The sequence below is a fragment of the Cucurbita pepo genome, chromosome 7, assembly GCF_057944985.1.
Source record: "Cucurbita pepo subsp. pepo isolate OVF chromosome 7, ASM5794498v1, whole genome shotgun sequence".
NCBI lineage: Eukaryota > Viridiplantae > Streptophyta > Magnoliopsida > Cucurbitales > Cucurbitaceae > Cucurbita > Cucurbita pepo.
Window position 1 is genome coordinate 9,393,187 of NC_141804.1, and position 19,428 is coordinate 9,412,614.

At 35.4% G+C, this 19,428-nt stretch overlaps 2 protein-coding genes across 4 annotated transcripts in view; both read right to left on the bottom strand.

Moving 5' to 3' along the window:
* Positions 1–883: 883 nt before the first annotated feature.
* On the bottom strand, positions 884–1,721 carry LOC111798852 (plasmodesmata-located protein 2). The gene has a single exon (XM_087125304.1). It carries the CDS (start codon positions 1,719–1,721, stop codon positions 891–893), a length of 831 nt encoding a protein of 276 aa, XP_086981430.1. The 3' UTR covers positions 884–890.
* A 2,206-nt stretch (positions 1,722–3,927) lies between these two features.
* Positions 3,928–19,428, bottom strand: part of ATRX (P-loop containing nucleoside triphosphate hydrolases superfamily protein) — a 33,273-nt gene continuing 17,772 nt past the window's right edge. For all 3 annotated transcript variants that reach the window (XM_023681375.2, XM_023681377.2, XM_087125591.1), the window contains 13 exons: positions 16,732–16,851; positions 15,556–15,722; positions 14,149–14,290; positions 12,771–12,920; positions 12,638–12,693; positions 12,255–12,558; positions 11,011–11,146; positions 8,455–8,516; positions 8,063–8,289; positions 6,265–6,468; positions 5,634–5,712; positions 5,277–5,545; positions 3,928–4,691 (listed from right to left, as the gene is read on the bottom strand). In XM_023681375.2, coding sequence (XP_023537143.2) covers positions 4,316–4,691; positions 5,277–5,545; positions 5,634–5,712; positions 6,265–6,468; positions 8,063–8,289; positions 8,455–8,516; positions 11,011–11,146; positions 12,255–12,558; positions 12,638–12,693; positions 12,771–12,920; positions 14,149–14,290; positions 15,556–15,722; positions 16,732–16,851 — 2,292 coding nt within the window. In that variant the 3' untranslated portion in view covers positions 3,928–4,315. The remainder of the gene's footprint in view (positions 4,692–5,276; positions 5,546–5,633; positions 5,713–6,264; positions 6,469–8,062; positions 8,290–8,454; positions 8,517–11,010; positions 11,147–12,254; positions 12,559–12,637; positions 12,694–12,770; positions 12,921–14,148; positions 14,291–15,555; positions 15,723–16,731; positions 16,852–19,428) is intronic.

Below are 19,428 nucleotides of genomic sequence, written 5' to 3' on the forward strand. Positions count from 1 at the left end.
GTTGGATTTGTTCGTGAATTATCTTTAAATTAGTTTGGCTAAGATCAAGAAACTCGAATGTATTGTTAATTTTTTCATTTTTCATTTGTTTATTTGTTTATGATACAGTTATATATTAAGAGGATTACCGAGATGGGGATAGAGATGCAAATGACTTTTCCGTTCTTGTAATTTTTTTTAGAGAATGTACGGGATAAAAAAATGAATATTTTGAAATAGGGATTTATCACATAACGTGGTAGGATAAGGGACAAGGATGTGGAACGTGTAGGATAAAAAAAAGAATGTTTTGAAATAGGGATGTTCACCAAACGTGGTAAGAATAGGGACGGGGATGGAGAGCTTATGGGATTAAAAAAATGAATGCTCTGAAATAGGGATGTTCACGTGACGTGGTAGGAACAAGGACGAGAATGACTTTTCTATCCTTACGAAAATCTATTTAGGAAATTTACGGAATCGAAATGAATGTTTTGAAATAGGGATGTTCCCCAGACGTGGTAGGAATAGAGACGAGGACGTGGAACTTGCCGGAAAAAGATGATGGGATGGGAGACGTACCGGATAAAAAAATGAATACTTTGAAATAAGAATGTTCACAAAACGTGGTAAGAATAGGGACGGGATGGGTATAACTTACGGGATTACAAAAATGAATGCTTTAAAATAAGGATGTTCACAGAACTAGGTAGGAATAGGGACGGAGATGGAAAACTTACGGGATTAAAAATGATGAATGTTTTGAAATAAACACGTTCACGGGACGTGGTAGGAACAGGAACGAGGATGAGGAACTTATGAGATAAAAAAAATGAATGCTTTGAAATAAGAACGTTCACAGGACGTGATAGGAACACAAACGAAAATGACTTTTCTATCCTTACGAAATTCTATTTAAGGAATTTACGGGATCGAAAAATGAATATTTGGAAGTAGGGATGTTCACACGACGCTAGGAACAGGGACGATAATGTCTTTTCCAAATGTTTGAAAGAGGGAAAATTACCTGATGGGTATGTATAGGTAGTATAGCTGAGATAGCATCCATTCAAATAAACATCAGCAGACAGCGCACCGCCGCAGTCCTCCTGCGCAACCTCCGCAGCACGGCCGACACACTCCGCGCAATCGCACCCAAACAGCGCCCTCTCACACTGCGCCACCGCCCTCACACCCTCATTCCGCGCCTCCCAAAACCCATTTCCACTCCTCACAATCCCCTCCTCCACCGCCCACAGCGCCCCATTTCTCGCGCCGGTCCCTTCATCATAAGCATAGCCCTTAATTTGTCCACACTCCTTATGCACCAACTCCCAATTCTTCACTTCCTCTTCAACCTCCCCGTCCGTCTCGTACCGCACGTAACACCCCCTCAGCTGCACGCGCGCGTTTCTAGCTCCTGCACACAACCTGTTCGACAAAATGCCTAGCTGAGTAACGCAGGTTTGGCAGGCGGTGGAATTCATGTCGCCTCTGCACTGGTACTCGCCGGAGATGGGGATGCCGTTTTGGGCGGTGGTTTGTGTGTGGAAGGTGGAGTTTGTGGAGTGTGTGATGAGGGATTTGAAGAGGGATGAGAGGGCTTCGGACGTTGATGTTGATGTGGGTGTTTGGCTGTTGGTGCAGTGGTGGTATATTAAGGCTGTGTGGTCTGATTCAGAGTGGCAATGTAGAAAGAGGAGGAGGAAGAAGAAATGTGCAGTTTTGCTGATGGGTTTCATTGATTTTGAGGTGCGTTTCATTGATCTTGTGTTAACTTCGCTCTGGTTCTGGTGGATCTGTTCTAAAGCCTGCTAATGGTAGATGAATTGTACAGAAAACTTTAGAAGGCTTAGCACTTACCTTTAAATCAACATATATTCAAAGGAAGGAGTTGAATATTGTAATTCATCTTTCCATTTCGGGTTATCCTCAAAGTCTTTAAAATGTGTCGGGTAGGTATAGATTTCTGCATTCTTGTACAAGAATTATTAGTATCCACCTTAGAGACCTAATGTCCTCGCTGACACTTGTTTCTTTCTCCAATTGATGGTGAGACCTCCAAATCCACTCCTTCGGAAGTCAACGTCTTGTTGGCATTCCGCTTCGTGTCCACCTTCCTTTGGGTTTTCCCTCTAAAGTTTTTATAACACATCTGGTAGTGAGAGGTTTCACACCCTTACAAAGGATGCTTCGTTTTCCAACCGACGGGAATTCACAAATATGGAATCAACATATATTTTACTTATTTATTTTTGTTTTTGAATGTTCGAGGTAGTTTGCATGCACTTCGACCTATTTGATAAAGTTCTCTCGTCTCTAATATATTAGATGGTAAAATTTTGATATACAAGTTCATTATTTATTTATTTATGAAGTTTTCTTATCAGAGACTCGTTTTTTCATCTTTAGAATATTGGATTGTATTGAGTTTCCTGCCTACCTTCATCCAATTTGGAGCTAACATTGTACTTTATTTTTTGGGGTTAAAATCTAAAATACTAAAGTTGGTCATCTAATATGCTGCTAATGGCTGTAATAAATTACTAAATTTTTGACATATGGTCAACTTTGTAAAAAAAAAAAAAAAAAAAAAAAAAAAAAAGTCATATATTTATATGATATTTTGACTAAACATAAACTTTATTATTATGATTATTATTTTCATTTTGGTCTAATTCTTTTTGAAGTTTTAATTTTCATTTTATTAATTGTTTTTTTTTTCAATTAAGTCTCTATTATCATAAAATGCTAAAAATAACGGAAGTGATGATTTAATGTATTAATGTTAAAATACATTCTATTGATTGTGTTAAAAATTTACTCATTTTTATAGGGTTCAACATGTAGTAAATTTATTCAAAATTGTTTATATATTATCATTTTTTAAATAAAAAATTGGTGTTGGACGAAGAAAAAACATAAGTTCGAAAATATTTGATAGCACACATGTTATTTCTAGACCATAATTTTTGTTAATTTTGTTTATTGTATAGAAATCGAGCAATCGGAGCAAAACGTATCTTTTTAGGAAAATGTCGGTGAAAAAGGAATTTGACGTAGCCAAGAGAAGGAAGAATTAATGTAAAAAAATCGAGATGCTCTAAAATGCATAAACCGAGACGTTATCATTTTTTACGCATCTTTGACAACTTAAATACTTCTAACAAATGGTTTATGGGAATAAACGTTGTAAGCGAGATTAGAGGAGACTTGTTGAAGAAAGGGTAAGAATGTTTGCTTAATCCACCGCACCTAAATGGTGTGAAAATTATGTATTTATAATCAAATAAATTACAATGATATAGAAAGAGTAATAAATGGAAAGATACATACGGATGACAAATATCTAGATATTTATCTTATAATAAAATATAAAATATGATATACATGGTAAACTAAATATCCTTAACAAAGAGTAATAATTTTTAACGCTACGAAAACTTTTTTGATAAATGGCTAAAGTTTTTACCTTTTGCAAATATGGTCATTGTTACAATATTTGATCATCAGATATCACTAAAATACCCCTAAATAAAATTGAAGAAAATTAATATTTCATAATTCCAAATTCAAGAGAATATCTCCAATTTAATCTAAAAAGAGAGTGATTAAGAATAAAACTGAAAAAAAAAAAAAAAAAAAGAATTGAAGAGTCAAATTTGCATATTGTAAAAAAAAAAATTCTCTAGTAAATAGTAACCTAGAAAGTAAATAATTATATAATAATATCAAATAAATTTAAGTACAATAATTAATTCAAAACTTTTAAAACAAATCTAATGTAAAAAAAAAAAAAAAAAAAAAAAAAAAAAACCAAATGATATCCAAGATTTGCATTAGAAAATAACAAATACAAGAAAGGAGAATTAGAACTTTTCTAGTCATTTTTCAATTTTAGGGTAAAAATTTAAGCATCTTCAATAAATTCAGGAGGATCAGGTCAAATAACGAACGGCAAACTCCTATCTTCCTTTCATTACAGTACTTCTGAACAAGTCAACGATTCCCCCTAAAATTTATAGGTTTGAGAGCAATGAACCTAAATGCAACAAGAACTTGCTGCTATTCCATTCCACTTATAGTCAGTGATCATAAAAAACAGATCTATACAGACCTAATTTCAACTAAGCAATATGAATATTACCCTTTCCTCTAAGAACTTCATCCCCCAACTAAAAACAAGAAAAGAAAAGGCAATAATAAATGAGGGTAAGGTTGGGGCTTCATATTCCAAAAAGAAATTGCTGTGTTCAGTTAGAAGAGTTGGACTTACTTAAAGAAGCTTTTTAATAGCTGAGCATAAAATAGATGAAATGGTGGAAGAAGCTGTTCTTCACTTCTTGCTATCTTTGTTGAGCTCTTCCCAGCTTATCTCTTGTGCACATTCCCCACATATTGTACTACAACCAACCTTTATTCCCTGGCTTCTGAGTGTCAGCAAGTGAGAAAGATTTGTGCATTTACGAGTAACGAATCGGTTCCTTGCCCTTGATTGTGCCAGATCGATGGTCTCGGGTGCTGGACCTGCGACGATCGATGTGGTTAGCTTTTGCTCGGCTGTAGTGTCGCCTGGTGAAACTTTTTGGACTTCCTCCCATTCTAATGATTTTCTGTACACTTCCCATGCCATGTCTTGCTCCTCCTTAGATAGTTTTTCCTCTTCATTTTCTTGGAGTAGTTTTTCGTGCTCATGGTAATTGGCAACCCACCTGAACAAAGAGAGGGTATCAGTACTACATCCAACACCCAAACCAGGAAAGCAAAAGTTAAAAAGAATGTAATATCCTATTTTCAATACTCTTGTCTTGCGTAATATCCCAAGCCCACCGCTCGTAGATATTGTCTGCTTTGGCTTGTTATGTATCGTCGTCAACCTCATGGTTTTTTAAAATGCGTCTACTAGGAAGAGGTTTCTACACCCTTATAAGAAATGCTTCATTCCCCTCTTCAACCGATGTAGGATCTTACAATCCACCTCCTTGGAGGCCAACGTTCTCGCAGCACACCACCTGATGTTTGGCTCTGATACCATTTTGTAACAGCTCAAGCCCACTACTAGCAGATATTGTCTGCTTTGGCCTGTTACGTATCACTATAAACCTCACGGTTTTTAAAATACGTCTACTAGGGAGAAGATTCCACAAAAGTGGATCATTCTTCCTTTCACCTTCGTCAAACTTTGTGATTCAAATTTTCTCCATGAAGTTCTTAAAAACAAAGGGAGCACTTTTCTAATGTTCTAATTGCATACTAGTTTTATATCTAGAGATGATAAATACGTTTAAAGAATCTACCTTGGATGGTGTTTGCCAAGTAAAGTTTCCATCAACTTATCAGATGAGCAACTTCCATGTGAAAGAGGCCCTTTCTGCTTCAGCACATTGCCGTGATTCCCAGTCATAGTCTGGTGAGATTCATGTCCATTTCCTAGGTCCAACTCAGTGGCACCCTCAGGATTCTCATCATCACCAAATTCAAAAAGATGCAACATTTCTTCCCGAGAAATCGTTCGGTATACCTGTTGGCGATCAACAACTCTTGCAGCCAGTCCCTCCTTTGTTACCTATCAAATTTACGTCTCGTAAAATATAAGCACCTAAAAAAATTCCCTCGTCTATAATGGTAAAATGTAAGGAAATGTTTTACCATACCTGACGCTTGTAAATTTTTTCTTCCATTGTTCCATGCGCCAAAAATCGGTAAGCAAACACGGGTTTCGTTTGGCCATATCTGTAAGGTTAAAAGATAACGTTATGAAAAAGAAATAATTTTTTTGGTGTTCACTGTCAAATGTAGCTTCCAAGTTAGGGCTGGCTCTTGTTAAAAAACGGAGAATGAAAAAGAAATATCAAAATGGGTCTCCCAATTCGGGAAGACAGAAATCGCTGGTTGGGTTGGTCCAACCAAGAAAGGCATGGGAGTGGGTATTGCTTGGGCCGAGTTAAGTAAAGACTGGCTACCTAGTGATTTACAACCACCCTCACAGCACACTTTCTATATATCTTTCTCCTTCCCCCTCTTTCTTACAACTAGTTGCTGCATGCTATCGAATCTCAAGCAATGGGAGGTTACTATTTGGAATCCACACTCTCATTATATTACAGTCTTTTTTTTAATGTCGAAAAGGTCTTTTGGGCAATGAGTTTCTAATGTATTGAGCATATCCGTTCTTCATTTATATAGATTCTTTTTGTACTAGCTTATTCCGTGCATGACCACTGAATTTCCAGAGCCATTTATTATTGTGTAATAACTGGAAAAAGAATGAGAAAACTAAACTACCTCCAAGCTCGATAAATAGCCTGAAGATCATAAGTTGGATTCCAAGAGCCATCGACTATGATGACGCGGTTAGCAGAATGAAGGTTGATACCCAATGATCCAGCTCTAGTTGATATCAGGGTACATTTTACCCTCTTATTTAGAGACTCATTAAACCTCTCAACAATCCTCTGTCTTTCAGAACTCTCTGTTCTTCCATCTAGCCTGTAAAGAAAGAAGTACTGAATGAAAATAACAAACAATAACAAAAAGTTAAGGATAGAAACTTTAAAAGGGAGTAAAATTACAAAACAGCATAAAAAGTGGCAAGAAATAAAAATTATTCAAAGATAGCTCTTTAATCCAAGCGTAACTCGAGAGAGAGCCAAAAACTTAAAAGCTTCCATTCTTTAATTTTAGAGAAGCACATTCATACACACTTGGATTTAGTATGAGAATATAATACAACAACCCACCACTACAGGTCCCCCATGAAAATCAAGGTATGAATCCCATGAATTCATACAAAACACCTCACCGTTTGGACCTAAGGTCTCTCCTTCGGCATCAAGATCTCATAATTTTCATGGATCCACTCTATTGATTAACCTCTCCCTCTCCCCGAAAACCCCGTTTCCTTCCATTGGAGCAAAGCAGTTGCAGAGATGAAAAAAAAAAACATGTTTAGGTACATTGAAGAAACTAAAGGGATCATGAACATGGTAGGGGCACTGACAAAGTATTACGTAATAGGTTGTTGCAATCAGCAGGAGCCAAGTAGTTGTTAAAATCAAACATGTAATAGCCATTCAAAACCGTCTACATTGGATGTTGATATCCTAATTTGGCTTTGTTTAGATATCAATGCATGGAAACAGTCAATTCCTTCAACTATTTAAGTTAGAGAAGGAAATCAATCTTTATAAAACTCTCAAACAGAGAGAGAAAGATGCGCTGCAAGCAACGGGACTGGTCTATGGTATAATTTTCAATTCAGAGATGCAATGTGTGGGCAATTTGAAAGATCACCCAGCTCTCCATTATAAAAATTCCTACTTAGATTTTTTATCTATCCCTCTCTCCTAACCCTTAAGGTGAAGTAGCATGTACAAACAGACGAGCCCAACTAACACAGGGGCCCCACTCTCATCATGAAACAACCATCACCTGAGTATCTCCTAAACATTCTAATGACCTGATTCACATAATTACTAATTTTATTTACTGTTTCTTTCGTTTCCTCTGCTATAGAATTAAATCTGGGGTCTATCACATGGTTGTCAGCCCCAAATAGAAACTCTAAACCGGTGGGGGATATCAGGCCAGCAAAGATCACTTTTTTCTTTTCTTTTTGTGTGGGTGTGAGATCCCACATTGGTTGGGGAGGAGAACGAAACACCCTTTACAAGGGTGTGGAAACCTTTCTCTAGCAGACACGTTTTAAAAACCTTGAGAGAAAGCCCGAAAGGGAAAGCCCAAAGAGGACAATATCTGCTAGCGGTGGGCCTAGGCTGTTACAAATGGTATCAGAGCCAGATACCGGGCGAAGGGAACGAGTGCCAATGAGGACGCTGGGTCTTGAAGGAGAGTGGATTGTGAGATCCCACATCGGTTGGGGAGGAGAACGAAACACCCTTTATAAGGGTGTGGAAACCTTTCCCTCACAGACGCGTTTTAAGAATCTTGAGGGAAAGTCCAAAGAGGACAATATCTGTTAGCGGTGGGCCTGAGCCGTTACTGTGGGGTAGATAAATCAAGAAATTCCTACAATGTTACAGCAGAAAGTGAGTCAATCATAATACTTCGCAGTATTGCATACCTATACCAATCTTTACCCTTCTTCCAGAATTTTCCTCTCTTCCCTCGTCTGGGCAATCTTGAAAGATAGAATTCAATTAGGTCAAGCGTAGGAATGCTCTGGCTGAATACTAACGCCTTATCCCCCAATTCTGAGCACATAGTTAAGATCTCTACTAGCAAAACCATTTTTCCACTGTAATCCAGCTCCTTGTAACTACTTGCGTGAAGCAGACCACTCCACCAATCCTACAAGAAATAAAAGGGCATTGCTGATGATAAGTACTTAAAATGCTTATGCAAGACTATAATGTTTTAGTCAGACTAATCTACACATCAAGACACCAATATTGTAATTCATCATATTAACAAGTTGCAAATATGAATAGCATGATAGTAAATAATAACTCATACCTTAACGAAAAAGCCACCAGCATATTTATCCTGATGATTCCCATTGGCATTGGCTGGCTTCTCTGTTAAGCAAAGAAATATCCAAACAATTATTTAACACTTAAAGCACGGCAAAGATTAATGAAATAAGGGTTAAAAAAACAAAAATGTTCACAAGAGAGATAGAATGTGAAAGAAAAATGGGAAAAAAAGGTTAATATCACTAAGTTTCAAAGAGGGCATTTATTTATTTAAATTATTTATACCTGCTACAATGATGGACCAATTCTACTCAAAATAGCCCATCGAAAGAGTAAATATTCTATTGTGTTTCTTAAGTTTCAGCTTTTCATTGAAGAAATAACAAGTGACTAATACTTAAACGATACAAACTCTACAAGGGGTGAAACAAATGCAAAAAAAGAAAAAAAAAAAATTACAAGGGAGAAAAATAAAAGCATTCCAATATTAGATATCTATCCTATAAAACCCGTCAAAATGATTTGAAAAGAAAACAAGGAATAGGCCTTCAAACGAGAAGATTCAAAGCAATCAATTCATAAGAGATGCTTGCTTTGGAAGATCTTCGGTTCCATTCCAACTAAAAGTCTAATGAGAGAGCTTTAACTGCGCAAGCCCATAAATAGTTTGCCATAGGAGCTAAAGGACCAATGAGCAGCTGGAGAACATTTTCCTTGAAGATGTTGGTGAAAACCCACCGGTTTGTAAAAAAAAGAAAATAACTTGTACCAACAAGGAAAAGAATATGGGCAACCAAAAAAAACTTGATTGAGTACATCCCCATCCGAACAGCAAAGAGAACAGACCAAAGGCATGTGATAGTTGGATGGAAGCTTTCTTTGAAGAACATCTAAAGTATTGAGGTTACTCTTGAAGGAATGACTTTAATTTAAGGAATATTTGTGTAATCTTTTTTAAATAAGGAAAATAATGTTATCTAGCATCTAGGGATTTCACTAGATTTAATTTTACCTAGTATCTAAGAATATTTTTAGCCTTCTGTATTATAAAAGGAACATGCTTCTACTTGCAGTTGTTACCCTTTAGCATAATCCATAAGAGAATACTAATTCTCATAGAGCAATTGGACCTCCATAATGCGACAGAAATCTCCTTTTTCAAAGAGGAAAAGGTTGCCAAATACCTAGAAAGAGATTTCATTGTGAAAAGGCCTGAAGAATCTAGAGACCAACTTCTTGTATCTTCATTTAGCCAACCTTTACACTAGAAAGGCTATCCAATAGAATAGGCAAATCAACAATTTCATAACCCTTTAGTAATCTTTAAAAAATAATATTCCATAAGAGAAGAGAGGCATCCCAAAAATCTGAGGCCAAACCAATAGGAGAAGAGGAGACACCAAACAATGAGGATAGCAAACCTTCAAAAGAAAACTTTCAAGCCCGGTTCATGCCAAAAAAAAAAAAAAAAAAAAAAAAGATCCTATTGCCATTTCCCAGTTTGAATTGAGCAAAGGACTTTAGAGACGCTAGTCCGAGGGCTTCTAGGGCTCAAATAAAGTCTTCCAGCTGAATGCCAATCAAAAGCCCTGCATGCCAACAATTACCTTTAACCAAAATGGACGCATGCATAAATCTCCAACTCCATTAGGCAATGACAGCCATGCTTCTATGCTTCAAGGCGCCAATACCTAACCCTCCATTGCCTTGAGATTTAAGGCTACACTCTATCTAACCAAACAATTTATTTCTCCACCCTCGATGTCTTCATAAAAGAAGTTTCTCAACAAATGCTCCAAATCAATGCTGACTTTCAAAGGCATAAGGAATAGGGACATGTAACATAGAAGAACACAAGATAGAACGGAATTACAAAGTCTTGCTATTCCACATCAATTCCTTTGTTGTCGAATAGCGCATAAAGCTAGCACTGGTATCTTCATCCATAGAGGTTTTAGCATCTCGTGCAACTTACAAATGGTCCTCTCTGTTACCATGGATATACAACAGGACCAAATACTTTAAAACCATTAAAGGAAGTTACCTTTGTTAAGTCAAGTAATATGATTAAATTTGGATTATGACTTGGTTTTCTGTGAACTTCATCGAGATTTAGTTAAATCTTACCACAATCATCACAACAAGCAGCATGAAGTATACAAGGGACAAATATACTATCGAGTTAAACCTAACAAATCAACAATGACCGCAAATAAATAGACCTGAATCAACAAGTGGAACAAAAGCCCCTATGGTCAAAATGCTGAAAATTGTAGAAGCAATAATCAGACCTCAAACAAACAAGTCCAAAATCGCTGGAGAAACTATGCCCAAGAAAAGGAGGGACCACTGATGGTTACAGGATTCCAAAATTAAGATAAACATCACTTTAAAACCAAAATTATTATAATATTATTTTATTGAATAGAGAATGATTACATGGTACTTTAAAAGGAGAATAAATATCACTTTTAACAAAAGAAATTACAAGCAATATTGACAGCTAAATTTCCCTAATATCCAAAACTGACAGTTGATATTTTACAATAACCACAAGATAATTAATACAGAAAAATCGAAAACCTAACAGGTATACCTCCAATGCCGATATTAGAATCTATGTTTTCGTCACTGGAGCTTTCATCTGCAAGAAAATTTTCAACAGCATCTTCACGCTTCACGGAATATTTGTCTTCTTTTGTCAATTGGAGGATTCCAGGATGATTCCAAATCTATAATGACAGAAAACATGAAAATATATGTGGGCAGTGACAAAGGCAAAGACATGTTCTAATAAATAATTATATTGGTCGGAATGATTGATAAAAAAAAGTTGAGGGCAAGTTTGGTAATACATTTTGAAAACATACTTGTTTCATGGACATGAAAAAAAGGAACAGTAGAATATGTCTCGGCAATTTAAGATGGAAAAAAACTGTTTTGAATTTCTAAAAGCTGAGTGGATTTGGAGAACTACTAGGAATTATTTTTCATACTTTAGATGGATATAACGTCATGAACTTTCAATCGTAAACTAAATTTATGCATAAATCTAAGACAGATGTGCATACATTGATTTTTTTAATCGTACTTTCATATTTTAAAAAGCCATAATTTAAGCACAAACTAATACCAATTAAATATTTCCATTACCGAAACTAAGAACAGAATTTGAATTTTACAATTTTATACGTAATTGTTGATATCCAGATAATCAGACCCCTGTGGTCTCTAGGAGTAGGACCCAAAAGAAACGGACACTTGTAAGTAAGAAATTAATTTATTATCATTGAAATAACCAAACTAGAGACCTTAGTAGCAAATTAAAACCTATAGCCCTAGACCAACTAGGCTGCCCATGGGGATCAAATTTCACAAATTTATAGCAACTTCAAAATTGTGAAACTGCAGAGACCCATCACAGGTCTAATTGAAACGTTCTCTAGAAGAAAAAAGAATTTAGTGAACACACAAAGGATAAAAAACACTACCCTTCTGGCAAAACACTTACAAAAGACACTGCCAGCTATCATGAAGGGCACAAAACATCTGAAGAAAACTAGAAAATATAGACAAAAGTAATTATGAATTTTTATTTATTTTTTATTTTATTACGTAGACATGAACTATTGTGAAAATCTCACTCCCGAGGACTCCCCTTCAATTTACCCATAAAAGTGCGAGTCAACCTTCAAGGGCAACAATCAATTGAACCTAATTAATGCGTACAAATGACTACACTTCTATTTGATGCAGTGCAGCTGCACCCATGCCATAAAATATACGTATATAGAACACAGGATAGGAGCTTGAAAATAAGATAAGATGTCATGAGTATACCTGAGCAAGTGCTTGGTATCCAGCAAAAAAGCTCCTCTTCCTCAACAGTTCACTAGAATCTTTGCCATTATTAAAACCATGCACGTCAAGAAATCTTTTGTACAACTTCCTCTGTAAGGGAGAAAGTTTAACGGATATCACAAAGACAGTTTTAGGCGGCAAGTCCTTCTTCACCACAGACATGTCCATCCTTTGTACAAACCCTTTCAACTGTTCATATAGGATATGAGACCTCTGGTTCATTATTTTAACATCTTCCAGAGTTGAATTAGTATGCTGCCCATTCTCTATAGGGTTCTGGAAGCTGCATGATAAGAATATGTGAAGAGTAATGTGGAAAGACAAAAAGGCAGAAGAAATGAAGACTGAAGGTGAAGTCTTACCGATTCCGAAATTCATGGCTACTTCCCAGGAAACCTTCTCTCACAAAATCAACCATCTGTGCCAATTATCATATCAAAGAATATAACATCATGTATAAGGATATCGGCTGCTGTAACTGTTTCAAAGACTTACACAATAATACTCCATGAGATTGTTCTGTAGTGGTGATCCAGTTAATGCAATCCTCCTCTGGCATTTCACTTGTTTCAATGCCTGGGTTACATCAGCCTTGGTATTCTTAATCATGTGGGCCTCGTCACATACAAGAATATCAGGTCCATCCTGGCAATTGAAGGGTAGCAAAAATCATATACATACAACAGTTAACATTCGACCCCTAGTCAGACGAACTCTATCTTGGAGGAGTAAAAACTTCTTATATCCCATGAGCATGAGCAGTGTTATCATGAAATTAGTACATGAGCAGTGTTATGGTACCTATATTAGTATATTACATGTAAATATCGTAGACATATTGTTCTTTATTGTCACTTTACATTGTTTAATTTAGATTAACCTTGTACTCATGTCTATACATATCTTCAGTGAAAAGAATGATGATTACTTATCTTTCCAAACCTTTAGGTTTACACAGTATAAAAGAACTAGGTATTTTCCTAAGGCTATTATGCTGTTGTAAGCTATTGGAGTCTGTGAAACTTTATGGAGGGTTAATTACGGATGATTGGTTACATGGACAAGCTCATAGTTTATCAACTCGGAATGGTGAAATGAAAGAAGAAACATCAGGAAAAGGGGAGTTGAACACAAGTGATATTGAAAAACTGAGGAGTCTTTAGAGTCCATGCAGAAGGTTCCTAGCCAAAAAACATGTTCAGTAGCCTTTTCAGGCACAGCCTCTCAACAGAACTTAACTGATCATATGACAAATACTAGTTGTAATTTTATCTCATATAGTCCCTGTCCAAGCAATAAGAAAATAACAATTGCGATGGAACCTTAGTAACAGTGGTCGAACAAGGAAGAGATCAAGATAAATGCAAACTATACTTTAAAGAAAGTACTCCACCCAAAACAGTCTTCCCATCTACTGCTTTTCTGTTTTTAAGTGGACCCATAATAGACACTTTATGATGTTTAAGTTTGTAACAAGTGCAAAGTTCTAGCCAGAACATTTTCCAATGGCAAGTTTAAAGCATGCAGACGATGAAAAATATCAACATTGCTTTAATAAAGAAATTAACCTAACCTTTCATTAGAATAGCGAACGGATTCAATAAACAAGGCAACAAATCTACAATTCAATTAAAAAATTAATTTTTTTCTCGAGACTTTCAGAAATTATATGGTTTCTACCAACTAGATAGGGCATTCAATAATATAACCAAAAAATAAAAATAAAATTAAAATGTAAAATTAAGTTTAAAATGAGGTACAGGGAACAGTTCCTGGCAGGTATAAACATCACAATTTAGTTTTTCAAAAGAAAAATAAAAAATATGAGAAGCAGGATGAAAGGTAAAAGAGTGAATAATATAAAGATGGTCACCTGTAAGGCATGGCAAATTTCTTTGGCCATGTGCCGGTCTTTGACATGTTTACCAAGAGATAAATTTCGAAAAGCACTATAACCAATTAAAAAGACACCACCCTTAGCTCTCCACTTTGCAAGCAACTCTGCCCTCCTCTCCCTGGTAAGAAAGAAAAGTCGTCAACAATAAAAAAGAAATCAAGTCATAACTACAAGCCTAATGAATTGTAAATTATAGATTTCAATTTTCTTTCCTTTTAAAATCAATATGGTAATATAAATATAAATATAAATAAATATATATGTATGCTTGTTTTCATATTCGTGAGTGTTCGAGCCAGTTTTGCACATCTTGATTATTCTCATGGGACCTATTGATTATTCGCACATCTTATGTAATTCCTAGACTTAGTTTAAGAAACATTTGTGAATAAGAGAATTAGTTGACCTCCATATTTTTCTGTATTGTTACTTAAGTACGTCTCTAAAGCTAACAAGAGAGCAAGATAATTTACACTCGCAACATGGTATTAAAGACATCCTATTCTAGGTCTGATTAATCGATAGAGCCTTCATATCTACCAATCTTCCTCCTTGACCAAGTTTATTTGGAGCCGAAGCTATTGATTTCCACTTTGACCAAATTTATTGGGATCCTTTATAACTACCATTGAAATCATATGGTTGAAGTTGTGCCTTGACGTTGAAGTCATGCCTTGGCGTGCCTGAGAAAATGCAAATTGTATGGGCATACCTTAAGGAAAAGGAAAAACTTTGACATCTCGTTGGATCAAGACCAGCGGAGACAGACCTAGGATTTGTTGCATGAGGTGAGGAGGATTCCACGATCATGTCATGGCTCTGGGATTCTATGGAGCCATCCATTAGTGATACATGCATGTTTTTACAGAATGTTCAAGGCATAAGTCACTTTATTCATTGCACTTACTCCAAGGCTCGAGATGCAACTCAAATCTTTGAGATCAAGATCATGACCGAAGCCACAAAGGAAGAAGGAAGAATTGTTACTGAATATGCCAATGCCCTTCAAACATTGTGGCAAGAACTTAATTATTATCGAGTATTCGAGATGAAGTGTACTGCAGATGCCGTAATTTTTAAGAAATTTATTGAAGCAGATTGTGTTTGTGATTTTTTTGGCAGGTCTCAACAATGATTGTACAAATCATCAAAAAGAGGAAACACCATCCCAAGAAGAAACAATTTTCCTTATTTGAGAAATTGTTAGATGATTTGTACACGGACGGTGTTTCTTCCTGAGAGCATCTACAATAGCACTTGTTTACATCACTTGCACCTCAAATGACTTAATATTGACTACATGATTTACACAATTTACTGGAGACACAGAGAACACAACACAATCATCGCGATAAACGAATAAAGCAATCAAATGATATTTACCTTGGCACATCTTCAAGCATGAAAACACGAAGAGGCTTTAATTCTGAAGGTTTCCACCTAAAGAATTCTTGCCGCCAATTATGCAACACATTAACAGGGGTGACTATAACTGCAGTTCGTAAGCCCAAGTCCACATTCCTCATTGCAGTGTACAAGAATGCTATAACCTAAGACCATAGTTCAATTCAGCAAGAGAAAGTACTCACAAACCATGAGAAACAAGTTATAATCAATTTAAAACTCAAAATTGTAGATATAAAAACTTATATACCGTTAGTTAGAAGGTTTCTAAATAATTACTCTTCTTACATTGATCGAGGAAGTGTAGCAGTCATGATCTCTTAATTCTTTTTTTTATTATTATTTTATTATTAATTACCTATTAGTTTTTATTCTAATTTAATTATTTAACTTTACTTTCATAAAAAAATCATTTTCAGGACCGCAATAGTAATGTCTTTGCACATTTCTTCTTACTTGCAGAATAATGAAATCCAGAATTGGTCAGCATAAAAGTTAACCATATTGCATACCTAGCATCGAGTCATTTTTACAACTTTTCATAAAGGACATTTATAAAAGAAAACAGACTTCCATCTTTTTGCAAGAGAAATAGAAGTTAACCATGTGGCTTATAGTTATGTAAACACTACATACATATTTGAACTCTAATTGAAGTTTTCAAGTTCATGTGATTTAGATATGCTAGCGAGTTTTTGACAATGAAATTAGTATTATTCGAAGCAAGAGACATCTTTTATTGTATTCCAAGTACTGGTAGTAGATGAAGTGATGCTCCGTTTGACAAGCATTTTGTTAAAAATTATTCTTGTATTCATATTATTTCTCTACAATGAGTTTCCTCTTCGAAGATATTTGAATTATTGTCCAATTTTTTTTTTTTTTTTTTTTTTTTTTAAAACATAAGTAACAAGTAGATAACAAACAAGAAAACCAATAGGTGGAATCAGTAATATAGACTTAATTTTCAAAACTAAAAGCTAAATAGTTATCAATCGGTCCTAATGGATCTCAAGGATGCCTATTCTAATTCTTCTGAATCATTTTTTTAACCAAATATTATTTATCATTTTTTTTAAAAGGGGAAAAAGGAATCAAAATACCACTTTTCCAATATGTAAACAAGGGCACGTTAGAGATGGATGAACCAAATACCTGAAAAGTTTTACCAAGGCCCATTGTGTGAGCAAGAATGCATCCAAGACCTTTATCACCAGACTTCACTTTCCTTACTGATTGAATGATATTTTCCCACATAAATCTTATTCCAGAAACCTGCAGCAGAAAACAATATGAATAAAAAAAATAAAAATAGACCAGAGAAGGCTTCCACCTTTCAGTATAGTAATTAAAACTCAGTCATCCAGGACCATTGTAGTAGGCTTGTCAAAAAGTTTAAATGAAAACAGAACACAACTCCTAAAGCTCATTATATAAAAAACCAAGCATTTATCAGCCTCAGTTATATTAGTAAGTAAAAGATTATGACTCTGATAGTCATCCAGGTTTCAAATTGTACTAGGAGCTAAGTAATCTGAAAAGGTTTTACAGAAATGGGTCAAGATGGAACTGGATGCTTGGAAGACAGAGAAGGAGAGGAGAAATGAGCCCAGATAGAAATTATATAGCATAGTCTATGAGGAAGAATGGAGAAGCTTCTATTTGAGTCAGAAATAAAATGGTTGAAAGAAGATGACAATAGTCCTCACTTCCACAAGATTCTTGTAGTAAGGACAAGAAATTTTTTTTTCCTTCCAAAAACCATATGCGAAAATAAGAGAAGTTCACACAAGGACAAGATGAGGGGAGAGGACACACTTAGGCCCCACTTACTTACCAATAATCAAAATGAAAATCAATTGGAAATGAATCAAGGGCAATAAAAATATTATTCATTGAATGTTCTTTAATAGAAGTTAATATAAATTTTTAATTTATAATAATATTTTTTGTTTGAAGAACTTTTTTGATATTCACAAATAATAGCTATTGAAATAAAATTACATCAACTTAAAAAAAATAATATATTGTCATACCGATAACAAAAGCAAAAAAAAGATTACTGGAATGTGATTCTTTCCCTCCAACATTCCCATATTAAATGATTTGAAAAGGCTATGGTAGAAATGATGCAAGGGACTTATTTCTCCAATTTCTTCAAGCAAGAAAGGTATGATTGGGGGAGCTGTCATACTCACAAAAGGAAAATACCTATAGGTTGGATGATGGAATATGTGGCATAGCCTTGCTCAGGTGGTTGAAAGTTTCAGCAGATTCCCTAATGGCCCTTTTCATAAGAGGTTGGATGACCTTTTGAGAGATGATAAAAGATTTATTGGCTAGCATAGACTATGGGAATTGGGGTTCTTTTGCTATTCCGTCAATAAAAATATTGCATCTCAGAGTATCAAAGACCGGTTATTCATATGCTGAGGCTGTCAAAGAAAATGTTGTGCTATCTGGAAAAGATTCCTCGAATAAACATTGGGTTAGAAAGGGAAAAGAATCTTAGCTTTCTATTGGGACTCTCTTATGGTTGTAACAAGACTCAATGCTTTTGATGAATGGAAAAAAATCTCTCTTGCTTTGCAAAATCATTTTGAAGGCAACATTTTGGAACAACCATTGTCCTTAGAAGAGGAAGTTGAAGAGTTTTTTTTTTTTTTATCCAAGCAAAGCCATATCATCTAAGAAATTTTTTTAACAATCTCTCATCAATCAACGGGTGCATTAAATGGTCATGGTCTACGTGAGCATTCTCCCCATCCTCCATGTGAATCATTCAAGGCGACCTTAATGCCTTTTGGAGATACTAAGGTGGTTCATTCCAATCTTTTAATTTCCAATGATTTGGCTGCTCTTAATAGACTATGGTAGACTTTGAAAACTGCTCTAAGGCAGCCCTTTATACTTCTGTGAATACAGTCTCTTTGGTTTCTCCGAGACTATAAAGAGGGAGTTAGTCCTCCATTGAAATCAGCGAGAGAAAGTAGTAATAATCAGATTTCATGCTAATCCTGCTTCTCTAATGAATTAAATATTAATGTTACTAATGTGAAGAATATGGGGTCTTAGATGATCGTTCAATGTGAGTCAAGGAGATTAAAAATTCCTTTATTCAGGCCTACTATCATTTCTACACTAAAAAGAAGGTCCAAATTTAAAAGGAAATTTTTAGGGAACAGAATGTTCCCAACTGTTTGCCTTCCATTAATTCAAAATAGAATCTTCCTACTTTTGTGAATAACAACTTACCCGATGAAGTTATTAATTCAACTAAGAGTTCTTTGAATGGGAAATATAATTCTATTAGCCCATATGATACATAGAAGGGTTTGAAAGTAAGTCTAACTAAGTAGAACAGATTAAGAGGAATTGTCTTTAAATTTTGGAACAGATATTGCTTTGCCAATTGAAGAAGGGATTGGTCTATTATCTCGTGAGCAAGATTCCCCCGGTTTTAAGGAAAGTTGCAGTATACAAGTCCCTATTCAAGAGAGAATTGTGCTTTAAAGGGAAGTTGAAGATAGAGTGGACTTGTGCAGCTAGAATTCTCTTATAGTATCTTTGGCTAGAACAAAATGCAAGGATCTTTGAAGATAAGTTTAATTCTTGTGATTCTTTTTGTGATACATGCAGTTTTCTTCCTCTTGGTGGTGTTTTAATCACACAAAATTCGTTTGCAACCAGTCTTCCAATGATTATTAACCATTTGAAGACCCTTCTTTTCTAATATTCCATTTAGTTTCTTGTACAGCCGGGTCCCCCTACCCATGCCTCTAGGCTGTCCTCCTTTATTTGTTGCTGCCACAGTAATCAGTAGGTCATTTTATCCCCTCCAAATCAAAATAT

Bases quoted from the DNA above. Each gene is read 5' to 3' on its own strand.
- LOC111798852 (XM_087125304.1), bottom strand. From the start codon at position 1,721: ATGAAACCCATCAGCAAAACTGCACATTTCTTCTTCCTCCTCCTCTTT.